Below are 20,649 nucleotides of genomic sequence, written 5' to 3'. Positions count from 1 at the left end.
TAATCTCACCTCTTCAGCAGAGGAAGTCCCAGCAAAGCCTCACAGAAGAAGGTTCATCCTTCTCTCCCTCACTGAGATATGGCCTGAGTTGTTGCTTCTCCCTGCTGCTCACTACATGTCTTTCCCCACCAAGCCTGGCCTCTAAGTCCCAGCTGTGCTCCCTAGTTCTCATTAAGTTCTCAAGTCACTGCATGTTGTTGGCCAGCCCTGTTCCTGGAGTCCAGTTTCTGTTCCCAGTCTAAATACTAGAGAGGGGCTTGGTTCAGTCATGTAAAAGCTAACATATCTCTATTGCTCAAGGCACTTGTACTGAATTGGGTGCTAACAGAAGTAGCATACAGCTCAGTGTTGAGATGCTCAGAGGAAAGTGGGGAGTTACAACAGGGTTATGGTAACAGCACCTTCTGTAGAAACTGCCTAATATAGAACAGATAGTGAAGCTTCAGGGGTTGGATTATTCAGGTCTAAAATGAAGCAGACAGACGGTGAATCTGGGTTCATGTGTATGGCCCTGAACATTTCAAAACAAAAAGAGCTTTTTGTAAATACTGCTTAGCCATACTCCCAAGACTGATCAGTAAGTGGGACCATTGTTCAGTTTAGCCAGAATGAAAAAAAAAAAAAAAAAAAAAAGTGAAAGCACATGACTCTTGGGTCCAAGGACTGCCTCTGAAGCAGCCAGACCTGGGGTTTTGCACTGAAAAAGATGAAAGCACATTCAGCACAGGGGCTCTCACTTACTCTCCTGGTAAATCACATTGTATGCAATGACCTTGGGCTGCTGGATCTCAGGGCATTTTGAGTAGAGACAAGCTCTGGGCTTTGTCTGAACAGTTTTTCTTTCTGCTTCTTCATCAGGCATAGGTACTAGAAATCTATCTTCTTGTTCCCTGATCCTTCACAGACAAGATGATGCCTACCTCTCTGAAGCTGCACCTTCTAGCTTTCTGTGGATGAGTGGTGAAAGACTATGGGCCAGATCAGGCCAGCTATATCTCAGGGCCTGGCAAAGCAAGATTTCTTCCAAGGTAGTATCAGGCCCATTTGGGACTATTCCTCTCCCTATTCCAAGATAGCAAGTTTCCTTGGTAGGGGCATGCTACAGAGGGCCCCAGGGATCCCAGCATAGAGTTCCAGTCCACAAGAATCCTAAGAAGCAGAAAAACATGGAGGAACAACTAGCCTCTTTACCATTAGGCATCTACCTTTTTACCAATGAAAAGATTCCCTTGCTCCCCCAGACCAGAGTTGTAGAAGCCCCACCCGAACCCCCCTGCCTAGGATCTCCCCCTGCAGTGTTCTAATCCATAGAGCCCCTCTGCAGTACATATGAAGATGCTCAAACTTTTATAAACCAAGTGAAGCTCATTCCCTTTTCATCAAGCCTTTCCACCACTGTGACTATCTGAAATTCTGCCAAGAAAAAAAATCAGTGTCTGACTCTAAGGGTTTGAGGAAATGTTCTAGTCATTTCTTCTTGGCTGCCCAGAATTGAAATCAACACTTTTTAGAAACACCAGCCACTCCACCCACTATCAACAGAGGTTAGGGTTGCTCCTCTGAAGACTCTTTGCCCTAAGCCTATTTTTCACCCAATACTCCTCTTCCCTATGCTCAGACTTAAAGACAGGGGCCTCTGGATGACACAGTGGAGCTGCAGGGACAGAAGGTAAGAGGAGGCGGTTAGCTGTGGCTACATAACCTCTCCAGGTCTTCTCTGTGGCTTCCTCTCCTGAGACCAGCCTTTCTCAACAGAGGTAGGCTCTGTGATTTTGGGCAGTGGCTCCTTTGGATCCCAGGGATGGAGCAGTTCCCTGGCTCCCAGGTACTGATCCACTCTCAAGTGCTTTTCTTCTTTGAGAATGGCCAAAGCCATGAGCACATTGCCTCTTCCCACCTTCAGCCCAAGTGACTGGGGCTAAAGGGCAGATATGCCTTTAAGCCCTAGTGCTCCCTATGGGATGTCACCCTGGCCTTATGGCCATATCTTGGAGTTCCCCCACTCCTATCACTAACATTGGAAGTACAGAATCAAACTCTCTGGGAAGAGGGTACCTCACTGGGGTGTAAGCCCAGGATTATGCCTAGGCCTCTTAGTCTGAAGCAAAACCTCAACCATTGCAGGTCTCATGGCTTCAGTAAGAGTGATACAAGGAAGCCCTAAAGAGGGAAGCTCAGCAGAAGCTGTCTGGCAGGGCCTCAGGCTAGTCATGACCACCCCGGAGCCAAGAATAACCCAGGCAGGACTGATAGCAGGCTCTAGTGATCCTACAAGCATGGCCTCTTCAAACTAGCAGAGTAAAGGCAGGTATATACTTGGCACCAAAAGACAGAACAATTGGATGTCAGAATAACATCCAGGCAGCACCTCTTTTCCCTCAATTTACAGTCGAATAAAATTGGTACTTTCCCTGTGCCACTTAGTTTGAATTTGCCCAGGATCTCTCTCCAGGGCCCTGGCTACAGCTCAGACAACAGAGAACTGGATGGAGAATGGAAAATATTAATGCATCATACCTGTTTCTATAGCTCAGTCCTGGAGTGTAGTGGGACTGGGCATTTCCCCTGCTCTTGCTTTCCTGCTGCCACTGCTTTTGGCAACCTTAGAAAGAAAATAAACCGGTAACAGAATTTCCACTAGACCCAACTAGCACTAAGGAAAACCTTCCCTCTGAGCCACATGACCTGATGACCCAGATGTGGACAGTGTGTCACATCTAGTCTGGGCTAGTGACTAAGAAGTTCAATCACATTCCAGTTTGTATAGCATGGGTTGGCATGACCACAGATGAGAATGTCAAGGTATAAGCATCAAAGACTTTCCATATCCATGTGAAATAAAAGCCTTCAAGCTTACCCTCCTTTAAGAGATGGCCTGTGATCTGTCTCCCAGCTTGTGAGGGGAGTTCTGAGAACACTTAAGTAACTGGAGGATCCAATGCCTTCTGGTCCCTCATGCCCTTCCTACATTCTTTTCTGTGGAAGGTACCTTGACTCAGCTGAGGGGAACATTCCCCAAGCCCTGTCTTCCCACCGGTACAGCTGCATGCTCCTCTCCATGGCTCAGCCTTAACTCTTGAAGGAGCTGATGCTCCCAGAGGCTGGACACAGTGGAAATCATAATAAAGAGATTGCTATGTTATTTTGGCTTCCTGCTTCCCATTATTTGGGGCACCTGCTGAGTTTCTGTGTGGTTTCCTATCATTAGCCAATTCTTAAATCTAAGGAGCTGCTGTGGCCTCCAGGAAGATTGCAATACACGATGGCTCTTTCTAGAGTTTTCCTGGTGCCAACTTTCCTAAGAATCAAGCAATGGGTGGGAGGAGGCAGGGGCTCCACCATGGACACAGAGGGGGAAATGAAAGCACTGAAGAGAGAAGCCAGAATTTTCTAAGAAGCTGAGGAAGAGGTAAGGCCTCTAAGCTGTGTGTAATGTATTCCATCATCACCACCACCAAGGGCCAGTTTTAGGCACATTTCTCTTCCCAATCCCTGTTTGGTGACAAAGTAGGGAAGCTAGCTGGCTATGTTTTCTCCTGGTCCTCTGGGTCCTTCTTGGTAGAGAATTTCCTCCCCATTTTTGCAATGTTTTAATATGATATGATAGAGTTGGGTAAACTAAGGTCAAGAAAAGCCTTTAGAGGTCTGTGAAATCCCCTTTCCATTTCCTTTACCTGATAAAAGCAAAGCCAATACCTAATAGGCAAGAAAGCATCTTTAGAGTGTGGGTCAGCAGTGTATAGTCTTACTTCTAAACCAAAAGGGCCCCAAATACAAATCATTGCTAATACTTTTGAGCAGTCACTACGCACTGGGCAGTTCTAAGTGCTTTACATAAAATAATCTTCAAAACAACCCTGGGGTTTGTATTACAAATAAAAGTCAGGAATAGAGGCTGAGAGTTTCTGAGGGTTACGAAACAAGGGAACCAGGTAGTCTGGCTTCAGTGCCCATGTTCTTAACCACTTTATTGTGCTGCCTGTCAGAGCACACCTCAAGCAAACAGCTGTTGTGTAGTCTAGCATTATCCCCTTTCCACCCTGGAAACAGACACATAAGCAGCCAGTCCTGTAGCCACTGTCATAGGATTTCTAACAACCTGCACAATTCATCCCATTCACTCACATAGCTCCCATTATCTCTCCTCCCTGGAATCCTGGAATTTTCAAATGGAGGTCCATCAGGCTCAGGACAGCTTGAGATCTTAAGGGTCCCTTCTGTCTCCAAATTCAATGAAGACAAAGCATTAGGACAGAAAAAGAGATGTAAAAACTGGACCTCTGGACCCTAATGAAAAGCAAGATTTTCCTACCCTCGGGGCCACGGTCTTGAACTTCAGATCCTCTTAGGATTGTTCCTCCTCCTGCTACTTGTTCCCAGGGCTGGCTGGAGCTCGGTTACATACAAACTTCCACTGACCCTGCCCTGCTTTGGGTCAAATGAAATCCTCTTACCTCTAGAGGAAGTCATTCCTCAAAGGAGAAAGAGCAGCTGCTAAATTTGCTAAACATGGAATAGAGTTCTCTCTCCCACCCTATGCAAAGTGTTTGTTGAAGTTGGACCTTGCTGAACTTGTTTCCTCATCTGTAAAAGTCTGGGAAACAATTCTTGTCCTGTCTCCTGGGCTGATAGTCAAGTGAAGACAGAGTTTGGTAAGAGGAACTATAAGGCATTCAGTGAGCAGCAAGGATTTCTGGCCCTATCTAAAAGCTGTGCACATATCATCTTCCATCCACCCACAATCACAGGCATAACCCAGGGGGTGCCGCTAATGTCCTCTGTCCACAGTGCTGAAGTCATAGCTGAGACGGTGGGGGTATCTTCAGTCCCTTTTTTTTTTTCTTTTTTGGTAATATACTAATTTATTCATATATACACTCACTTTACATTATTACATTTTAACATTCATCAAAACCAAAAATATAGAACGCTTCATGAATTTGCATGTCATCCTTGTCCAGGAGCCATGCTAATCTCTGTATGGTTCCATATGTGCTGCTGAAGCAAGCACTTCAGTCCCTCCTATCCCACTTTTAAGTAAACATAAATGTAGAGAATTGCAGGCCCAAAGATTGTTCTAAAATATAAAAAGTATTGCAAAAATGTTTCATTTTTTCCCAAGTATCTTCATTTTTAAATTAAATATAACACTCCTTTCAAAATCATAACATTTGGGCAATTGTACACTTGTAGCATTGTACAAAGGGGCAAGATGTGATCCAGCAGCTCAGGAAGAGGAGGTTATAGTCTTCACTTGATATGGAGGAACAGTACAAGGGAGCTACCAAAAAAACTGATGTAACATGAGGCTATGTAGGAAGAAGTTCAGAGTCAGATGCGAAAGGCCGGCTGGCTCATTTGTACACTGCACCAGCATTCCTGGAAAAAGCTAATCAGACCCAGGCACCATGAACTGAAACCCAGCCAAGGGAGCATATTCTTAGGGGCTGGAAGGGAATAAGGCAGAGGAGGAACCCATGAAGGCCTGAGAGGTGTCTCATCCTGGAGTGGAGCAGACTTCAGAGATGTAAATGTAGATGGGACTGATGAGGTCAATGTGACCTCAAAAACAGAGCTAAGACCAAAGGTGGAGGAGAGGCAGATTTTTGCTCAATAGGTAACTGGATACCAGGGAAGGTAGTGAAGCTGTATAGGATAGAAATGTTGAGTTTGGGGTGGGATACCTTACCAGGTATACAGTCCTCTTGAGATTTGTGATACCTATAAATGGTGAAGCACCTTCTGGTGTATGCCCAGCCCTAAGCCCAGCTGAAATACAGGCAGATTCAAGATTTTACAGACCCAAGAAACTTAATTTCTTTAGTTCAACGTCATAGACTGACTGTTGTGCCTCCAGCTCTGGGTCCTGACCTCAGAGAAAAGAGCCAAGGTCTCAATACACCTAATACCCCCTTCCCAGATGGGCTCTGGAAAGCCGGCCTCTAGAACCTGATGTTGCACGCCATCTGCTGGTCATTTCTAGCATTATTCTCTAACTTCCAAGGCAAGAAATAACCCTTAAGGTACTACTACTGGTCAGTGTAGGTTTAGACCAGGTGAGAACCAGGGAGTTAGATCGCTGGTCAGTGTCCAGTCAGCGAACAGGACCAGAACTGAATCTGCAGTTGAATTCAAGTAGGATTAAGGCTCATCCATGTCTAGAAAGGTCTTAGGCGAGTGTTGAGTTTGGGGAACTGACTGGTCCAGGACTAAGGCCAAGGTCAGTTACTCAGGTGAGGTCAAAGTTGGTACTCTGTGTGAAACTGAATTCTGGGTTCAAGTGTCAGCATGAAGTATGTATCCAGGTGAGATGCTAAGAGTCTGACTTCAGGAAGAAGTCAGTCAGCTTTCAGGGGTCAATGTAGCATTCCGATAGCAGGTGAAAGCATCAGGTAGTAAGTACCAGCCACAGGAGAACTCAAGCAAAGACACTGCAAGGGGAGAAGTATAGGGTTGGGGGACAGAATGAAGTAGTCACTAATTTCTAAGGACCTCCCAACTTTAAAGATGGTAAAGGGCAGGCTAGAGCCATGGTCCTCTCAGAAGGTAGATTCCTATATTCCAATTCCAGCTTCCTGTGAAAGCCCCCCACCAACAATAGTATTGCCACTTACAAGTCAAAGGTACAGTTTGGGGACAGGAGAGGTCCAAGGACCAGTCGGGTCACCACAGAAAGAGCAGCTGTGGGGGTAGTCTTCCTTCCCCCCAACTCCTGTTCTCTGTTTCTACTGGCAACAGGGCCTAGCAGCCTCCCACACCTAGACCTTAGCAACCGTGGGAGCCCCTGGCAACTGCTGCCATGGCGACAAGACAGGGAACTAAGAATGGGCTGGGGGGGAGCACTTCCTCTGGAGCCTTCAGGATATGTGCAAGATAGGGGGCTCCCCCTCCCATACACAGTCTGGGAGGGAACATGTGCTCCTGTCTAAACACCTCCTCACTGGCACCCACCCCCGCCCCTGCCCCCAGGTTCCGGTTCCCTCAGGGTGAGAAAATGAGGGACACCTAGGGTTATGACGTCTTCATAGGAAGGGAGGAGAATGCGGATGTTCAGAACAGACATGATCACGGGTTCATGCATGCACTGGCAGTCAACGTGTCAATATGCATGACACGGTTTATCACAGGGACACAGACCTACATGGTCATTTAATCACACATGTATATTAACACAAAATCACATATACAACAAATAATACACAATCAGGCATATTACCTCACAAAAATATTACACGGATATACACAGACACACTTTCACCTACAAATCACACTACAGATACAACAGTACGAATAAGTCTCAATCAGACTTGAACATCAAACAGATGCACTCACACATCCAGATACCTGGAACATACAGAGTAACGGTTAACTCTGCTGAGCAATAACTACATACCAAGCTCAGAACTACATGTATTGCATGTGTTACCTTAATTAACCCTCACAACAACCCTATGAGGTACTGCTCTTTTCTATACCCATGATACAAAGAAAGAAATGAGGCACAGATGTGGCAAGCAATCTCACAGGTCAACAGAGCCTACATTCTTACACCTATACCACATTGTGCACCCTGGTTCCTAATGCACACCTGATACCCAGGACAATAGGACCCAGGGTGAAAATAAAGACCCAGCAGACAATGGAATCCATGCTACCAGCACCTGAAGGCAAGGCCCTGCACCCCCAAAGGTCTAAGCCCACAATATAGCATTAGCAGGGACCAGGTAACGGCCAATGACTAAACTCTGCCTCCGTGTTGGCACAAGCAAGGCTGGAGGAGGCAAAATAGACAGAACTGGAATAGGAAGAAGTAGAGCCACCCACAGCCCGGGCCCCCATTGAGTCTGGAGGGGGCAGAGTGAGATCCCCCAGACTGAAGTAGCCAGTATCGGTCCTGAGCCCCCTCATCCTACCTTGCCCATCTCCATGTCACACTACTATTCCATTCCTTCATCATCCCATTTCCCCTCCCTTCTAGTCTTTGTTTCGCACTTCTTCCCTTCTCAGGGCCCCTCCTTACCTTCCACCCTATCTCTTCTCCCCTCCTCTTCCCATCCCCCTCACCCCATCTATCCTCCTTCTTCTCATTTCCCTCATTCCACCTTTTCTCTATCCTCTACCCCAGTTCCTTTCCTTACGTCACAGCTCACACCCCTTTACATCTGGGATCACCATGGTGAGTACTGGAAAGAAGGCAGATAATGGAGAATATGCAGACCTGACCTTGAAACCCCCCAGATCTCTCTCCTGCTCTGCTCTGTGGCCAGGTACTGATGTTCTCCAAGCCTCAGTTTCCACCTCTCTCCAGATTGCATGAACTCATGAGTGTCCAAACTGTTTCTGGGAAACACTTGGACACTCTGGCAAAGAGAGAGAGGTAAGAGCTTCTGCCCTGGCCCTTCCTTTGTCCTCAAACCTCCCAAGAACTCCTTCTCCTTCCTCACCCCCGGATAACCCCCTCCCCACCCCCGCTCCCTGTAGCACAGATGGTCCTGGGAGACAGTGACGTGGGCGCCAGGCACCGTGTCTGCTCAAGCGTCGGCTTCCGCTGGCTACCGCCTCCGCAGCCCTGCCTGCTCTGAACACCCGGGACACTAGGGCTGAGATTTAACGGCGGGAGGGGGGGGCGGGGGGGGTGGGATTGAGATGGGAGATTCTGAGTGCGCTAAAGAAATCATGTGGAGCTGAGATGAAGGGTTAAAGGGGAGAGTTAGGATAGGACAGATCATACAAGTAGATAACGGATTAATAGGATGAAACGGAAGATGCGGAGGGGGGCGGGGGGAGGCAGGAGATAATATCCAGCCAAGAAGAGGGGAAAGAAAGGGTGGGCTAACATTTGGGAACTCAAAGGGGAAGTAGGATGAAAGATTACAGAGAGAACGTTAATGAGAATTGTGGGGGTTGCTGAGGAGGGGCTGCTCACAAGGGAGCTGGGATGAGAGGATTATACAGAGGATGAATAGGGGACTCACAAAGGGAATGAGGAGGCGCTAAACCTGGAAACAACTACCAGTGTAAATTACCAAGGAGAAAGCGGAAGGGTGCTTAAATTCTGCATGTCTATCGGGGTCTGTTTTGTTAGGTCACCTCAGGTCAATTCTGGGTCAAGATAAGGTAAAGCTGAATCAGGTCTGGTCGAGGTCAGTTCACAGCCCGGATGGAAGACAGGTAAGAAGGGGTGACCTTTTGACCCTGGTCCAGACTACACCTCGCAAAGCGCACTGTTCTCTCCCCTACCCTCCTAAATCAAGAAAGGAAAGAATGCCCAGAAATCACCGCCAACTGGTAGGCAGTTTTCCTTTAAGGCTGCCTTTGACGTTACACAGGTTCCAGAAGGTTCTCCCGGGATTCGAGCGGTGGCCAGTACGTCCCACCTTCTCAAACCCGAGATTGGACTAATATAGTTGCCCCCAGTCTCGGGTCTGAGCCCGATAGACCAACCAATAAAATCAAAGGGCGCCTAGAGTTGCCGCCCTCTTTTCCTTTCACCAATGACACGACGAGCTAGCGAAGAGGTGTGGTTGACTGATCCCAGAGTGCACCAATCAGACGGACACCAATCACTGCCCGGAAAGTGTGCGCGTGTGGCCGGGTGACAGGGGCGGAGAATGGGCGGCTATCACGAAGGCACTCGTTGAAGGCTGTCCAATTACAGCGGAGGCTGGGTTGAGTGACGGCCAGGCCGCGCAATGGGCGGCGCGGAGGCGGAGCCGTGGGGGCGGGTTCCCCGGCCCGCTGTCTGCGGCCGGCGGGCAGGCGACTCCTGTCCCGAGTGGAGGCGGCGGAGCCGGAGCCAGGGGAGGGGGCAGCGGCTGTCTGACGGACCGCGGTGGCGCCCGCAGCTCCTCACTGGTGAGGGCACCGAGCCAGGACTCAGGGGTCCCGGGAGCGGGGGCGTCGCGGAGCCAGGGGTCCTGGTGTAGGGGGTGGGGGAAACGGGGGGAGGCGCTGGGACACTGAAGGCCCATCGTTTCTTCTGCCGTGGTGGTGCGGGGACTGGGGTCTGCAAGTGCTCGATGTCTGCGACCCTCTTAACGGGGGGTAGCCAGCGTCTGAGCTGGGGGGAGGGTCGGGCCGGGTCGGATTGGGTTCCGCCGGCGGAGGCGTTTCTGAGCCAGCCCAGCCTGTCAGCGCCGGTGACATCACCGACCACCCTCCCCCGCCCGAGCCCCTTCCCCTCCCTTCCCCTCCCTTCCCCTCCTCTCCTCGCCGCGCCTTTTGTCCGGGGCGAGCTCCGCTCTGCCCCGCCCCTCCCCGCCCATCTGAGAGGGAGGAGACTCCGGGTCAGTGACTTCATTGAGTAGGTTCTCGGGGATTGGGGTCGGATCCTCCCTGGAGAGAGGCGAGAGGAACTCACTGCCTCTCAGGCACTCACAATCACACCTGCCACAGGTACACAGGCTGCCACTAGCAAGCACACGCTTGCCACTGCCAGCCTTACTGTCACACTGCCATACAGCCATTCATACAGACATTGCTGCACCTGAGAGCAGGTGGCTGCTGGACCCTATTCCTTCACTCTCCACACCTGGGGATCAGGTCTAGCTCCTGCTGCACCGGACAGGACTTGCTGGGCAAGTGCCTCTGAGAACCTGAGGAGGTGGCTTCCAGAGCTGCAGCTTTCCAAGCAGGCTCCTGTGGAGCGATCAGAGGTGAGGGGCTGGGCTGGGCATGTTTAAGCGCACAGTGCTCTCCTGCCCATCCCCAGCAGCACCCCCACTACAGGCCCGAGGAGCTTTCCGGAGCTTCCCACACTTCTGGGGAGAAGACTTCTTAGCCAGCTTGATGTTTAAAATTCAGCTGGAGCCCTTAAAACTTCGAGCGTGGACGCTGAATGGGTTTGTAAAGTTCCGGTAAGTCCCTCTGGAGAAGGGCACTCATATCCCTACCACGTCAAATTCTCCACATCATATCCCCCTTCATTGCCAACCATATCATCCTCATCCCATCCCCATTACATGTAAGAACCCCCCTCCTACCTCACCCTTACATCTGAATGAACTGCACCCCTTGTCATTCATCTCCTATACCAAACCTTTTGGGCATCCATCCGTTTTCCACAGACATCTTCTCCAGTATTTCAACTCTCTACATCTCTCTCTCAACCCATTGGTAACCCATTTTCCACCTCCGTCGTTTCCATTTGTCATCCCTTGTCCCCTTCACCAGTAATTCATTTTCTGTCTCAACCATTCCCCTCCCTATACAGGCCTTCTTGCTATTTCTCATTTTTCACTCCTGCCTCTACATGAACATCCTCTTCATTCTTCTCCATCCAAGGCAGTGCCATGCCATGGGGTTCCTTTGTCATTGCAACACGTGGCTTGTGGGTATGGGGAGGGAGGGAGAGAGGGAGGAAAAGAGGAGGAAAAAGGCAATTCCTGAAAAAGCTTGCTCTGTGTCTGTGGAGACAAGAGAATTGTAGGTCTAGAATGCTTATCAGGTGAGTGCCAGGAAGGAAGCTGGCCTGATAAGGAGGTAATACAGGGACAGCAAGAGGAGGGTGGGAGCACTGGCAAGCTGTTCCACTTGCCCTCTGCCTAGAAGCTGCTGTGGCTCTCTGCGGGCACCCTCTTGGTGTACTAAGGTTCCTTCCCAGTCCTGGGGTGATGGGGAGAAGGTGTGGGCTGAGGCAGAGATGGCAGACCACCCCCAGTTCCCTTTCAGACGGCTTTTACCGCTGCTTCCGAAAATGGCTGCCCACCCCCAGATGCTCTTCTCTCACTCTTGCAACCCCAGCTTCCCCCACCAGGCGTGACATGCTGGTAGGGGGATAAGGGGGAGTACCCGCCTTTATGGAGCCTTTTCTTCGTCAGAGTGAGGTGACTCCCAGAACCATGAGTCAACTCAGCCACCTGCAACAGGCCCTGTGGGAGCAGGAGCTAGGGCCATTGTCCCTGCCTTCCTGGGGCCTTAAGGCCTCCCCTTACCCATTACAGCCCTCCCTCCTGCCAGGAAACCCTGTATACCTTACTGAAGCAGTCAGAGGCAGAAAACCAGTCCTCAGCTATGGCTGCCAGCCCAGGACATTGCTAGAAAGACTCTGATTTTCTGGGCTTTGGTAGGGGTTGGCCAAGCCACTGAAGGCCTAGAGAATGTCTTCTGGCCATCTCCCCAGCTACAGAACAGTCCCCTTCCCTCCTATCCACTACGTAGTCAGTGATGAAAGGGGATTAGGGTGAAGAATGAGGGCCCTATGTTTCTGCCTCACAAAACAAATGCCCCTGCATCTAGCTTAGAAGGAACTATCAGAGGAGTGTGAACCTGGCCCTGGGCCAGATCCTGAACCACTGGGCAGGTGAAAAGGAGGGACTGGTAGGGAAGGGAAGGTATTAAGGAAATAGTGATTAGTGCCTAACTGTTCTGACAACTAAGGTTAAGAAAGGCCCTATGCCCAGGATGCTTTTGTTCACTAACACTAGTGCTTAGATGGCAAAGACATGTCTTCACAAACATTTTGTGTGTAGACACTGGAAAATGAGTAAAGGGAACTGTTGCCCTGGTTGGAGGAAGGACAGTGTCATCTCCCTGCTAATCAGGGAGTTAGAAACACCAGTTTCCAAAGGCTATGAGTCATCCTCTGATCTGAGTCACACGTGAGGCTTAGCATTATCTGGGGAACAGGGACAGGAGGCCTGGGGTCTTCACTAGTGGAGAGGACTCCAGGCACCCACACCCTGACTCAGCCTGGCTGGCCAGGACAGCTGGCTAAAGACCGGGCCTGTCCCTAGTCCTGGGCCACTGCCCCAGCTGCCCTTAGCCCGGGCACCATGCCTGAGGAGTGGCGTAAAAGACCACAACGCTCAGTGACCTCACCCAGCACACTGATCTTTGCCAGCTTCTGTGTGTAGGCCTGTCAGTCCAGGGTGCCACCTCATGCAGCAGGACCTCTCAGGGGTCCTCAGTCTGGCCCAAGGACCTGGGCCTTAGCCTAGCCCCTAGTAGGCCACAGCCCCCAGCTTCTTGCCGGGAAAATCCAGGAGCTGACGAAAGAATCACAGAATCCTAGAATGTCAGAGCTGGAAGAGATCATCTAGACCAAACCTTTCATTTCACTGATGGGGAGACAGAGGCCTACAGAACAGGCATGACCTGCTGAAAGTCACACAGTGAGTCACTTAGAGATTATAGGATCATCAGGAACAGGGCTAGGTCAGGAGGGAAGAGGGGCTTCAAGGACTGCCCCTGGGTTTCTTTCAGAAACAAGGAGACAAGTGCCGGTCCAGTGGCTGTGATGGGAAAGGACTATTACAAGATTCTTGGGATCCCATCGGGAGCCAACGAGGATGAGATCAAGAAAGCCTACCGGAAGATGGCATTGAAGTACCACCCAGACAAGAACAAAGAACCCAATGCTGAGGAGAAGTTTAAGGAGATTGCAGAGGCCTATGATGTGCTGAGTGACCCTAAGAAACGGGGCCTGTATGACCAGTATGGGGAGGAAGGTAAGAGGACAGTGCTCCAGTCTGATACTGGACCCCTGTCCTTGTCTGGGGTGCTGGGTGACCCAGTTCTCATAGGCAACTGGAAGCTGAGGAGGGGGTGAGGGAGGCAAGGGTACTTAGCACTGACACCTGGAGGAGAGAAGAGACCACCCACTACCCAGCCTTGGCTTACCATAGTTCTCCCCACTTCTCTCTAACCCTCTCCCTCCTCAAATTCAGGCCTTAGAGACTTCTGGAGTCAGGAGCAGAGGCCTTCCCCCTCCCATTTTGCCCTCCCAGCCTTATTAGTCCAGTCTGAAGTCCCAGCCACTTCATTGGCTGATAGGGAATGTTAGGGAGAAGGAGTGTGTGCGGTTTGGCGGTCTGAGGACAGAGCATTTACATTCATCAGCATCAAAGTTTGGCCCTTAAGCAGCCTGGGAATTAACCACTGGAGCTCTGATATGGAGAGATGATCTTCCCCTTCCTTGCCCACTTCAAGCCAGCATAATGGAGGGGGAGCTTTGCCTCCCGGAGGAAGTGGCAGGGATCCAAGGATGGAAGGGGAACTGCTGCTGGCATCTTGCCACCCTCCCTGAAGTAGCTGATGGCCTCGCACAGGGTGGCAGGAAAGGCCCAAATAAAGCCTCTGAGAGGGCGGCCCCTCCCAGTACATCCCACAGGCATGAGGTAGCTGCTAATTCTGGACCTGCCCCTCAGGGCCGCCTGCCACCCGCCAGCCACAGGCACCTGTTAGGCTATATTAAGAGACGTTGCCACAGCTGAAGACTCTCCTTCCCAAGAGGAACTGTCCTTCCTGCCCAAGAGCATCTACCTTTCTTCCACATTCTCCTCCTCACTCTCCCCACTCCAGCTTCAAAACTAGATGGGCTAATGATACATACTGTACTTGCTACAGAGTGTGCTCCAAAGTGTTCTTTTCCTCTCCTCCTCGCTTTGTGTCCCATGTTAGCCTCTCTGCATCCCAGTCCTCCCAACCCCACTCCTCATTCTCCATGCCACCAGTTTCTTCAGTTTTAACCCGCTCACCTACTAGACTTGCCAGCTCCCAGATTCACAGACATCTGCTGGAATCCCCCAGTGTTCTCTCAGCTAAGACATTTTTCTCTCTGGGGTGGAGGGGGTGGGGAAGAGGGAAGCAGTGTACACACCATGCCACCGTGTGACCTGTCTAGAAATTACACTCTTTTTTAAAAAAAATTTTAAAAGATTTTATTTATTTATTTGACAGAGAGATCACAAATACACAGAGTAGCAGGCTGAGAGAAGGAGAAGCAGGCTCCTTACTGAGCAGAGAGCCCAATGCGGGGCTTGATCCCAGGACCCTGGGACCATGACTTGAGCTGAAGGCAGAGGCTTAACCCTCTGAGCCACCCAGGCGCCCCTAGGAATTGTACTCTTTTCTCCACTTGGCCTCACCTTTATTAGCAGAAGAGCTATCCAGAAACTTCACCCCGCCTGCATGACCAAGCCTGAGTGAAGGGCAAAGCTCAGCCCCTAGGACCAGACACTGGGTTCTGCTGTCAATCTACAGCCCAGGAGGTCTCCAAAGAATGCAGCACAACCTTAAGGAGAAACCCAGGGCCCAGGGAAGGAGAACCAGCCTTGAAAATGTGGGTTATATTTGTTGGCCCTGCCCCGGCCCCAAGAGCCAGCCAGCAAAAGTGTGCACAGAGACTCTCTGCACAACCCTGGCTGGGGACAAGTTGTTCCCAGCTTGGGAAAGGGAGTGGTCACTGCCACTGCAACAGGGATCCCTACAGAGAAGTTTCCCCTCTTGCTGTTACCAGTCCAACCTCTCTCTCTCACTGAGCTCTGGGAAGCTTCTTGAACTTACCTGATAATCAGACCCTCCATATAAACAAAGAACAGACCCCAAGTCTCAGGGGAGGGATGAAGAGACAGCTGCCACAAATCTCTGAACTGCCTGACACTTGGCCTCTCTAATGAAACCTAAGTCTGTCCTTGCAGTCCCAGGAAATAAGAGGCTAATTATTTTAGGCTTAAACTTCCACAGCCAATTGAAATTCGAGATAAAAAGCCTCAAAGAGAAGAGTCCTTCCCCTAGCCTGTGCCCCACCTGAGTCTACACATTGTAGATCCTTTCTCAGTGTTAACCCCCTCCCTCACTCCTCCCCACACCCCACCCCATCACCACCACTACCATCCCCCCATGAAGGCTGCCTCCAGCAATCTGAGCTCTGTAGGCAGGACCTGACTGTGAGAGAGCAGCTAGGACCACTACCCACAACGTGCCAGCACATTTGCACATTTTGGCTGCTCTGACATCAGGTATAGGATGTGGGGCTTGGTGTTGTAGAAGTCCAAGAAGCATTATTCCCATTTGTATTTTGTGTCTGTCCAGTGTGTGAACAGCACCCCTGGAGTTGTATAATACCATGAGCTCTGAGTGTGGAAGCAAAGCATCTGAAAACTTTTTCTAGAGAAACAGCTCCTTGGGGCACCTGGGTGGGTCAGTTAGTTAAGCATCTGACTTTGGGTCCGGTCATGATCTCAGGGGTCCTGGAATCAAGCCCCCCCATCCTGCCCCCTCATCCAGCCCCTTTGTGTCCAGGCCCTGTGTCCAGTTCCCCCCCACTCCACCATAGGGCTCCCTATTCAGCAGGGAAGCTGCTTGTCCCTCTCCCTCTGCCCCTCCTACCCCCCCACCCCCAGCTCATGGACACGCTATCTCTCTCTTGCTCTCTCATATAAATAAAATATTTTTTAAACAGAAAGAAAGAAAAAGAAATAGCTCCTCATCTCCAAGCTATGAGCTTTCCTGCTTTTTGGGGCCCTCCTGATTTCCCATTTGGGTAGGAGTCAGGAAGAAGAAGAACAACACTAGAAGCAGAATGAGCGTGGGCTTCCTCCTGGACAGTATCCCCACATTATTTGGGACAGGTCACTTATAGCTTCCTGTACAGTTAAATCCGGTCCAGTTGCCTCTCACTCTGTTTGTCTTAGGAAATAAACAAAGATTTGGGAGTCAGGTATGACTGTAATGTGATCCCAGGCCAGCCACTGAAGGCTTTGTGAGATATCTTTGGGTCATGGGGACATGGAAGAGAGTACATGACTGGAAGTCCTATCCTCCAAGTCTTCTAGCCTTGGCTTTTCTACCCGTTAGGTAACTCAGCTTCTTTGAACCTCCTGATGTGCTTTATTATTAAACATATAATTAAGAATAGAAATTAATCTTATCAGATTCTGGCATACTGGCATACTCTGTTATGCCAGTCCTCTTTATGCGAGTTGAAGGGGGCTTCTTTCTCTAGGCCCATGAACTAGGAGCTAGAGGGCAGGGGGCGGAGATTGGGGTGGAGCCAGGACCAGCCACACTATGCCTAACTTCTCCTCCCTCCAGGCCTGAAGACCGGCGGTGGTTCATCAGGTGGCTCCAGTGGCTCCTTTCACTACACCTTTCATGGGGATCCCCATGCCACCTTTGCCTCCTTCTTTGGTGGCTCCAACCCCTTCGATATCTTCTTTGCCAGCAGCCGGTCCACTAGACCATTTGGTGGCTTTGACCCAGAGGACATGGATGTGGATGAAGATGAGGATCCATTTGGTGCCTTTGGCCGCTTTGGCTTCAATGGGCTGAGTAGGGGTCCAAGGCGAGCCCCAGAACCACTGTACCCTCGGCGCAAGGTACAAGACCCACCTGTGGTGCATGAGCTGCGGGTGTCCCTGGAAGAGATCTACCACGGCTCTACCAAGCGCATGAAGATCACAAGGCGGCGCCTCAACCCTGATGGGCGAACTGTGCGCACCGAGGACAAGATCCTACACATTGTCATCAAGCGTGGCTGGAAGGAAGGCACCAAGATCACCTTTCCCAAAGAGGGTGATGCCACACCTGACAACATCCCTGCTGACATTGTCTTTGTGCTCAAAGACAAGCCCCATGCACACTTCCGCCGAGATGGCACCAACGTGCTCTACAGTGCCCTGATTAGCCTCAAGGAGGTAGGGCTTGGGTCAGGGTGTGTGTGTGTTGGGGAGGGGAGGGAAAATGGGCACATTCTTTCCTCGCTTCAATCTTTTTCTCCTTTCCCACTCTGTGCCACCTTTTCCTCACTCTGCCTCATTTTCCCCAGGCGCTGTGTGGCTGCACTGTGAACATTCCCACTATCGATGGCCGGGTGATCCCATTACCCTGCAATGATGTCATCAAGCCAGGCACCGTGAAGAGACTCCGTGGGGAGGGCCTTCCCTTCCCCAAAGTGCCCACCCAGCGAGGAGACCTCATTGTCGAGTTCAAAGTTCGCTTCCCAGACAGATTAACACCACAGACACGACAGATCCTTAAGCAGCACCTACCCTGTTCTTAGGCTCTGCCCCAGCCAGCCCAGAGTCTACCACAGCAATACCCCCTACACTCACCCCACCCAGTGTGCACCCAGCTTGGTGTCCGCCGGACATGGGCAACTTTTTCTAAAATGGAAAAAAAAAAAAAAAGCCACTGGGTTTCAGGAAAATGTTCCTGTCCCTGACCCTTTTCAGAGCTGGGCTGCCTTGGGGAAGTGGGTGGGAGGTGGGGAGAGCTAGCCCAGGCCTGGGGTCAATTTTCATGTCACTTGTTTTGAATCCAGTAACCACGCCAGTGGCTGGAGAGTGACCTGAGTGCTACTTGAAGATACAGAGATTCCCTGTCCATGCCTGTAAATAGCATGTCCTCTTTCCCCTCTCAGCTTTGCTAATACCTCTCCTCTCCCTTCTCTTCAGCTTCCTCCTACTGGGGGATGAAGAAGATAGAAAGGGCACTGCTTCCCCACCCCCACCCCACCCCTAGGTCCACAGTGTCTAAGGTTAATGCACACATACTCACTCACACAAAGCACTCACCTAGAGCTATCTGTGCCTCTCCGGAGTCAAGATAAGAAGGGAAGGTCCGTAACCCATGAACTGGGCCACTGAGCACGAGACACTTTTCATTTGGGGCAGGAAGGTGAACAGGAGGGCCCTTGGCAGCCTCCCTGAGAGCTTCCCTGCCCAGATCCCACAGAGCTGAAAGTTCTGTCCTCCCTGCTGCTCTCAGGAGTGTGCAAGGTGGGGGGAGGGGAAGAGGGCCTGCTGTATTAAGGCTAAGAGGTAGGGGGCAAGGTCCATCTCCCAGCCTTCATCAGGAAGGGAAAGGGCTTTGGGGTCAGGTGGCAGCTATTCCCCACCAAGAGATTCAGGGTCACAGGTTTCTCCCCACACCTCTGAACTCAGGGCCTAGCCACCCCCAAACTTCCAAATCCCACTTTTGTGATATGTGAAGCTACTTATTTCTTACCCTTCATGGAGACTGCGTGGGAGAATTTCCAGCCCTTTGATGTCTGTTACCCCACCCCACTCCCACAGTTGTAGAAAGGTCAAATAGTGAAGAAGCTAGGGGAAGATGGCTTCAGCCAGGTCCTGGGGTGGGGTCTTTAGGTTTTCTCACTTTGACAAGCCCCTGAATGTTTTTATAGTAGTTTTTTTGTATTTTTTTGTAATGACAGTATTATGAAAAAAAATAAAGTATTTTAAAAATAAGCCATCTGAGCAGGAACAATGAACCTGGGATGGGGGCAGATGTGAAGTACCACTCAACTTCCCTCCAGGGCCCTGGTCACTGCAGAGAAAATCCTGGAAGTCCCACAATATAAGGTGAAGCGGACCCCTTCCTTCCTCTAAGCCTAGGCTCCTGGGATTTCTAAAACCTATACCCCAAACACAGCAGAGCAGAAGACACCACTCAACTATTAGAAGAAACAAATCTATTTAGAAAGAATAAATATCCTTGGTTATGAGAAATAGAGACTATCCTCTTTGAAGGATGTGCTAGCATGAGAACTAATATATCTTCTCTATGGGGACTGGAATTTTCCTTTGAGAAAAATGTTCCTCCTACGAGGGGATAAAGGAGGACTTTCTGGCAACTAGAAGAGAATCATCCCCACAGACAGAGCCTGGGGCAGTGGAAAAAGCGACTAGAGGTAACTGGCTGGTGTCTCTGGCCCATGCTGGCAGGGCCTGGCTGGGGATGCAGGCTCCCTAGAAGGCATGAACACTGTTGCTGATCCTTAAATCTTACAGTTTTCTGAGGATGTTTGTCCTTGTCTCTGAACTACTTATCCCTGATGAAACAACTCTGATCCTCATGGGCTGCATATGGCCTGCCCGATGCACTTGTCAGTCTCCTTGGATCTGGGTAAGGAGGGGACCCATAGTTGTAGGAATGCCCACCTGCAGACTGGGCCTGGGCCTGGACTTTCTCCTGATGCTGACTTTCTTCCATGCCTGAGCCCCAGATTCTTCTTCAAGATCAAGCTACAAGAACCGTGCCCTCCTAAGCTTCACAGTGCCATGAAGACACCTCTGCCTTTACCGGGGCCTAGGCTCCATACAGAGGCTAGCACAAACTAAGCTTTAACAAGGAACTTCTGTCCTTGCCTTTTCCCCTGGGACAATGCCAGTGAAAAAGCTTATCATCATTTTACCTATGGTACTTTGGGAGGAGCCTGTTCCTTCCACTGCAGAAACCAAGGGGTCTTGTTCACAAAAGTGTCTGCAAATTTCCTGGCCTGGGCAGGGAGATCCCCAACCCTGCATCTGTTACTCTGGGCTTTCTTGTTTTGGGTCCCCTAGGTTGTCCCTCTTTGCTTGGGACTAAATTATTGTCCTGGCTCTCTCCTAAGGCCTGAAGTTTTGGGATCCAGGTCTGCTGAGCCAGACTGGCTTCAGTGTGTAAATGTAGGACCTGGGAAACTGTTGTATCTCACTGAGCACTCTCTGGGGATAAGCTTATGAGTCCTTAAAAGCCAGGCAATCTGAGGCCAGGGGCACTCCTGTGAGAAAACCCTGAAGCTGGTTCTGCTGCTCTAACTGCAACTTGAGCCTTTCCCGTCTTAAAGGTTGCGTGGGGGATTTTGGTCATTTAATGCCTGTGTAACCCTACACACACACACACACACACACACACACATCCCTCCCAACATAAAAGTCAAGATAGTAAAAGAGCTAATGGAAAGACTAGTTTAAAAAAAAAAAAAAAGACTAGTTTTGCCAGGTCCTGGGCAGGGGCGTCTTAACTCACTTTGAGAAGCCCCTGAAGCCTTTTATAGTAGTGTGTGTGTATATGTGTACAATTTTGTAATGACAGTACTGTGACTGTCATTTGCTCATTTGTATAACAGTAACATGTTCTTTAAGGTCTGGCCATCCTGAATCT

General features: G+C 50.3%; 1 protein-coding gene and 1 pseudogene across 1 annotated transcript; one reads left to right on the top strand and one right to left on the bottom strand.

Annotated features, from left to right (window-relative positions):
* Positions 1–4,916: 4,916 nt before the first annotated feature.
* On the bottom strand, positions 4,917–5,011 carry LOC123394164 (annotated as a pseudogene).
* Positions 5,012–10,674: 5,663 nt separating this feature from the next.
* DNAJB5 (DnaJ heat shock protein family (Hsp40) member B5) lies at positions 10,675–18,971 on the top strand. The gene is made up of 4 exons (XM_004747468.3): positions 10,675–10,856; positions 13,204–13,448; positions 16,816–17,417; positions 17,549–18,971. The coding sequence occupies exons 1-4, from the start codon at positions 10,675–10,677 to the stop codon at positions 17,780–17,782; spliced, it is 1,263 nt and encodes a 420-aa protein (XP_004747525.2). The 3' UTR covers positions 17,783–18,971.
* The last annotated feature ends 1,678 nt before the right edge of the window (positions 18,972–20,649 follow it).

This window comes from Mustela putorius, unplaced genomic scaffold, assembly GCF_011764305.1.
Source record: "Mustela putorius furo isolate JIRA1106 unplaced genomic scaffold, ASM1176430v1.1 tig00001584_pilon_pilon_pilon, whole genome shotgun sequence".
NCBI classification, from domain to species: domain Eukaryota; kingdom Metazoa; phylum Chordata; class Mammalia; order Carnivora; family Mustelidae; genus Mustela; species Mustela putorius.
Note: the sequence above shows the minus strand (reverse complement) of the source record. Positions and strands in the feature narration are given on the sequence as shown.

Excerpts from the sequence above, each read along its gene's own strand:
- DNAJB5 (XM_004747468.3), top strand. The coding sequence starts at position 10,675 with ATGTTTAAGCGCACAGTGCTCTCCTGCCCATCCCCAGCAGCACCCCCA. Across the intron at positions 10,857-13,203 it reads AATGGGTTTGTAAAGTTCCG|AAACAAGGAGACAAGTGCCG; the intron begins GTAAGTCCCTCT and ends GGTTTCTTTCAG. Across the intron at positions 13,449-16,815 it reads TGACCAGTATGGGGAGGAAG|GCCTGAAGACCGGCGGTGGT; the intron begins GTAAGAGGACAG and ends TCCTCCCTCCAG.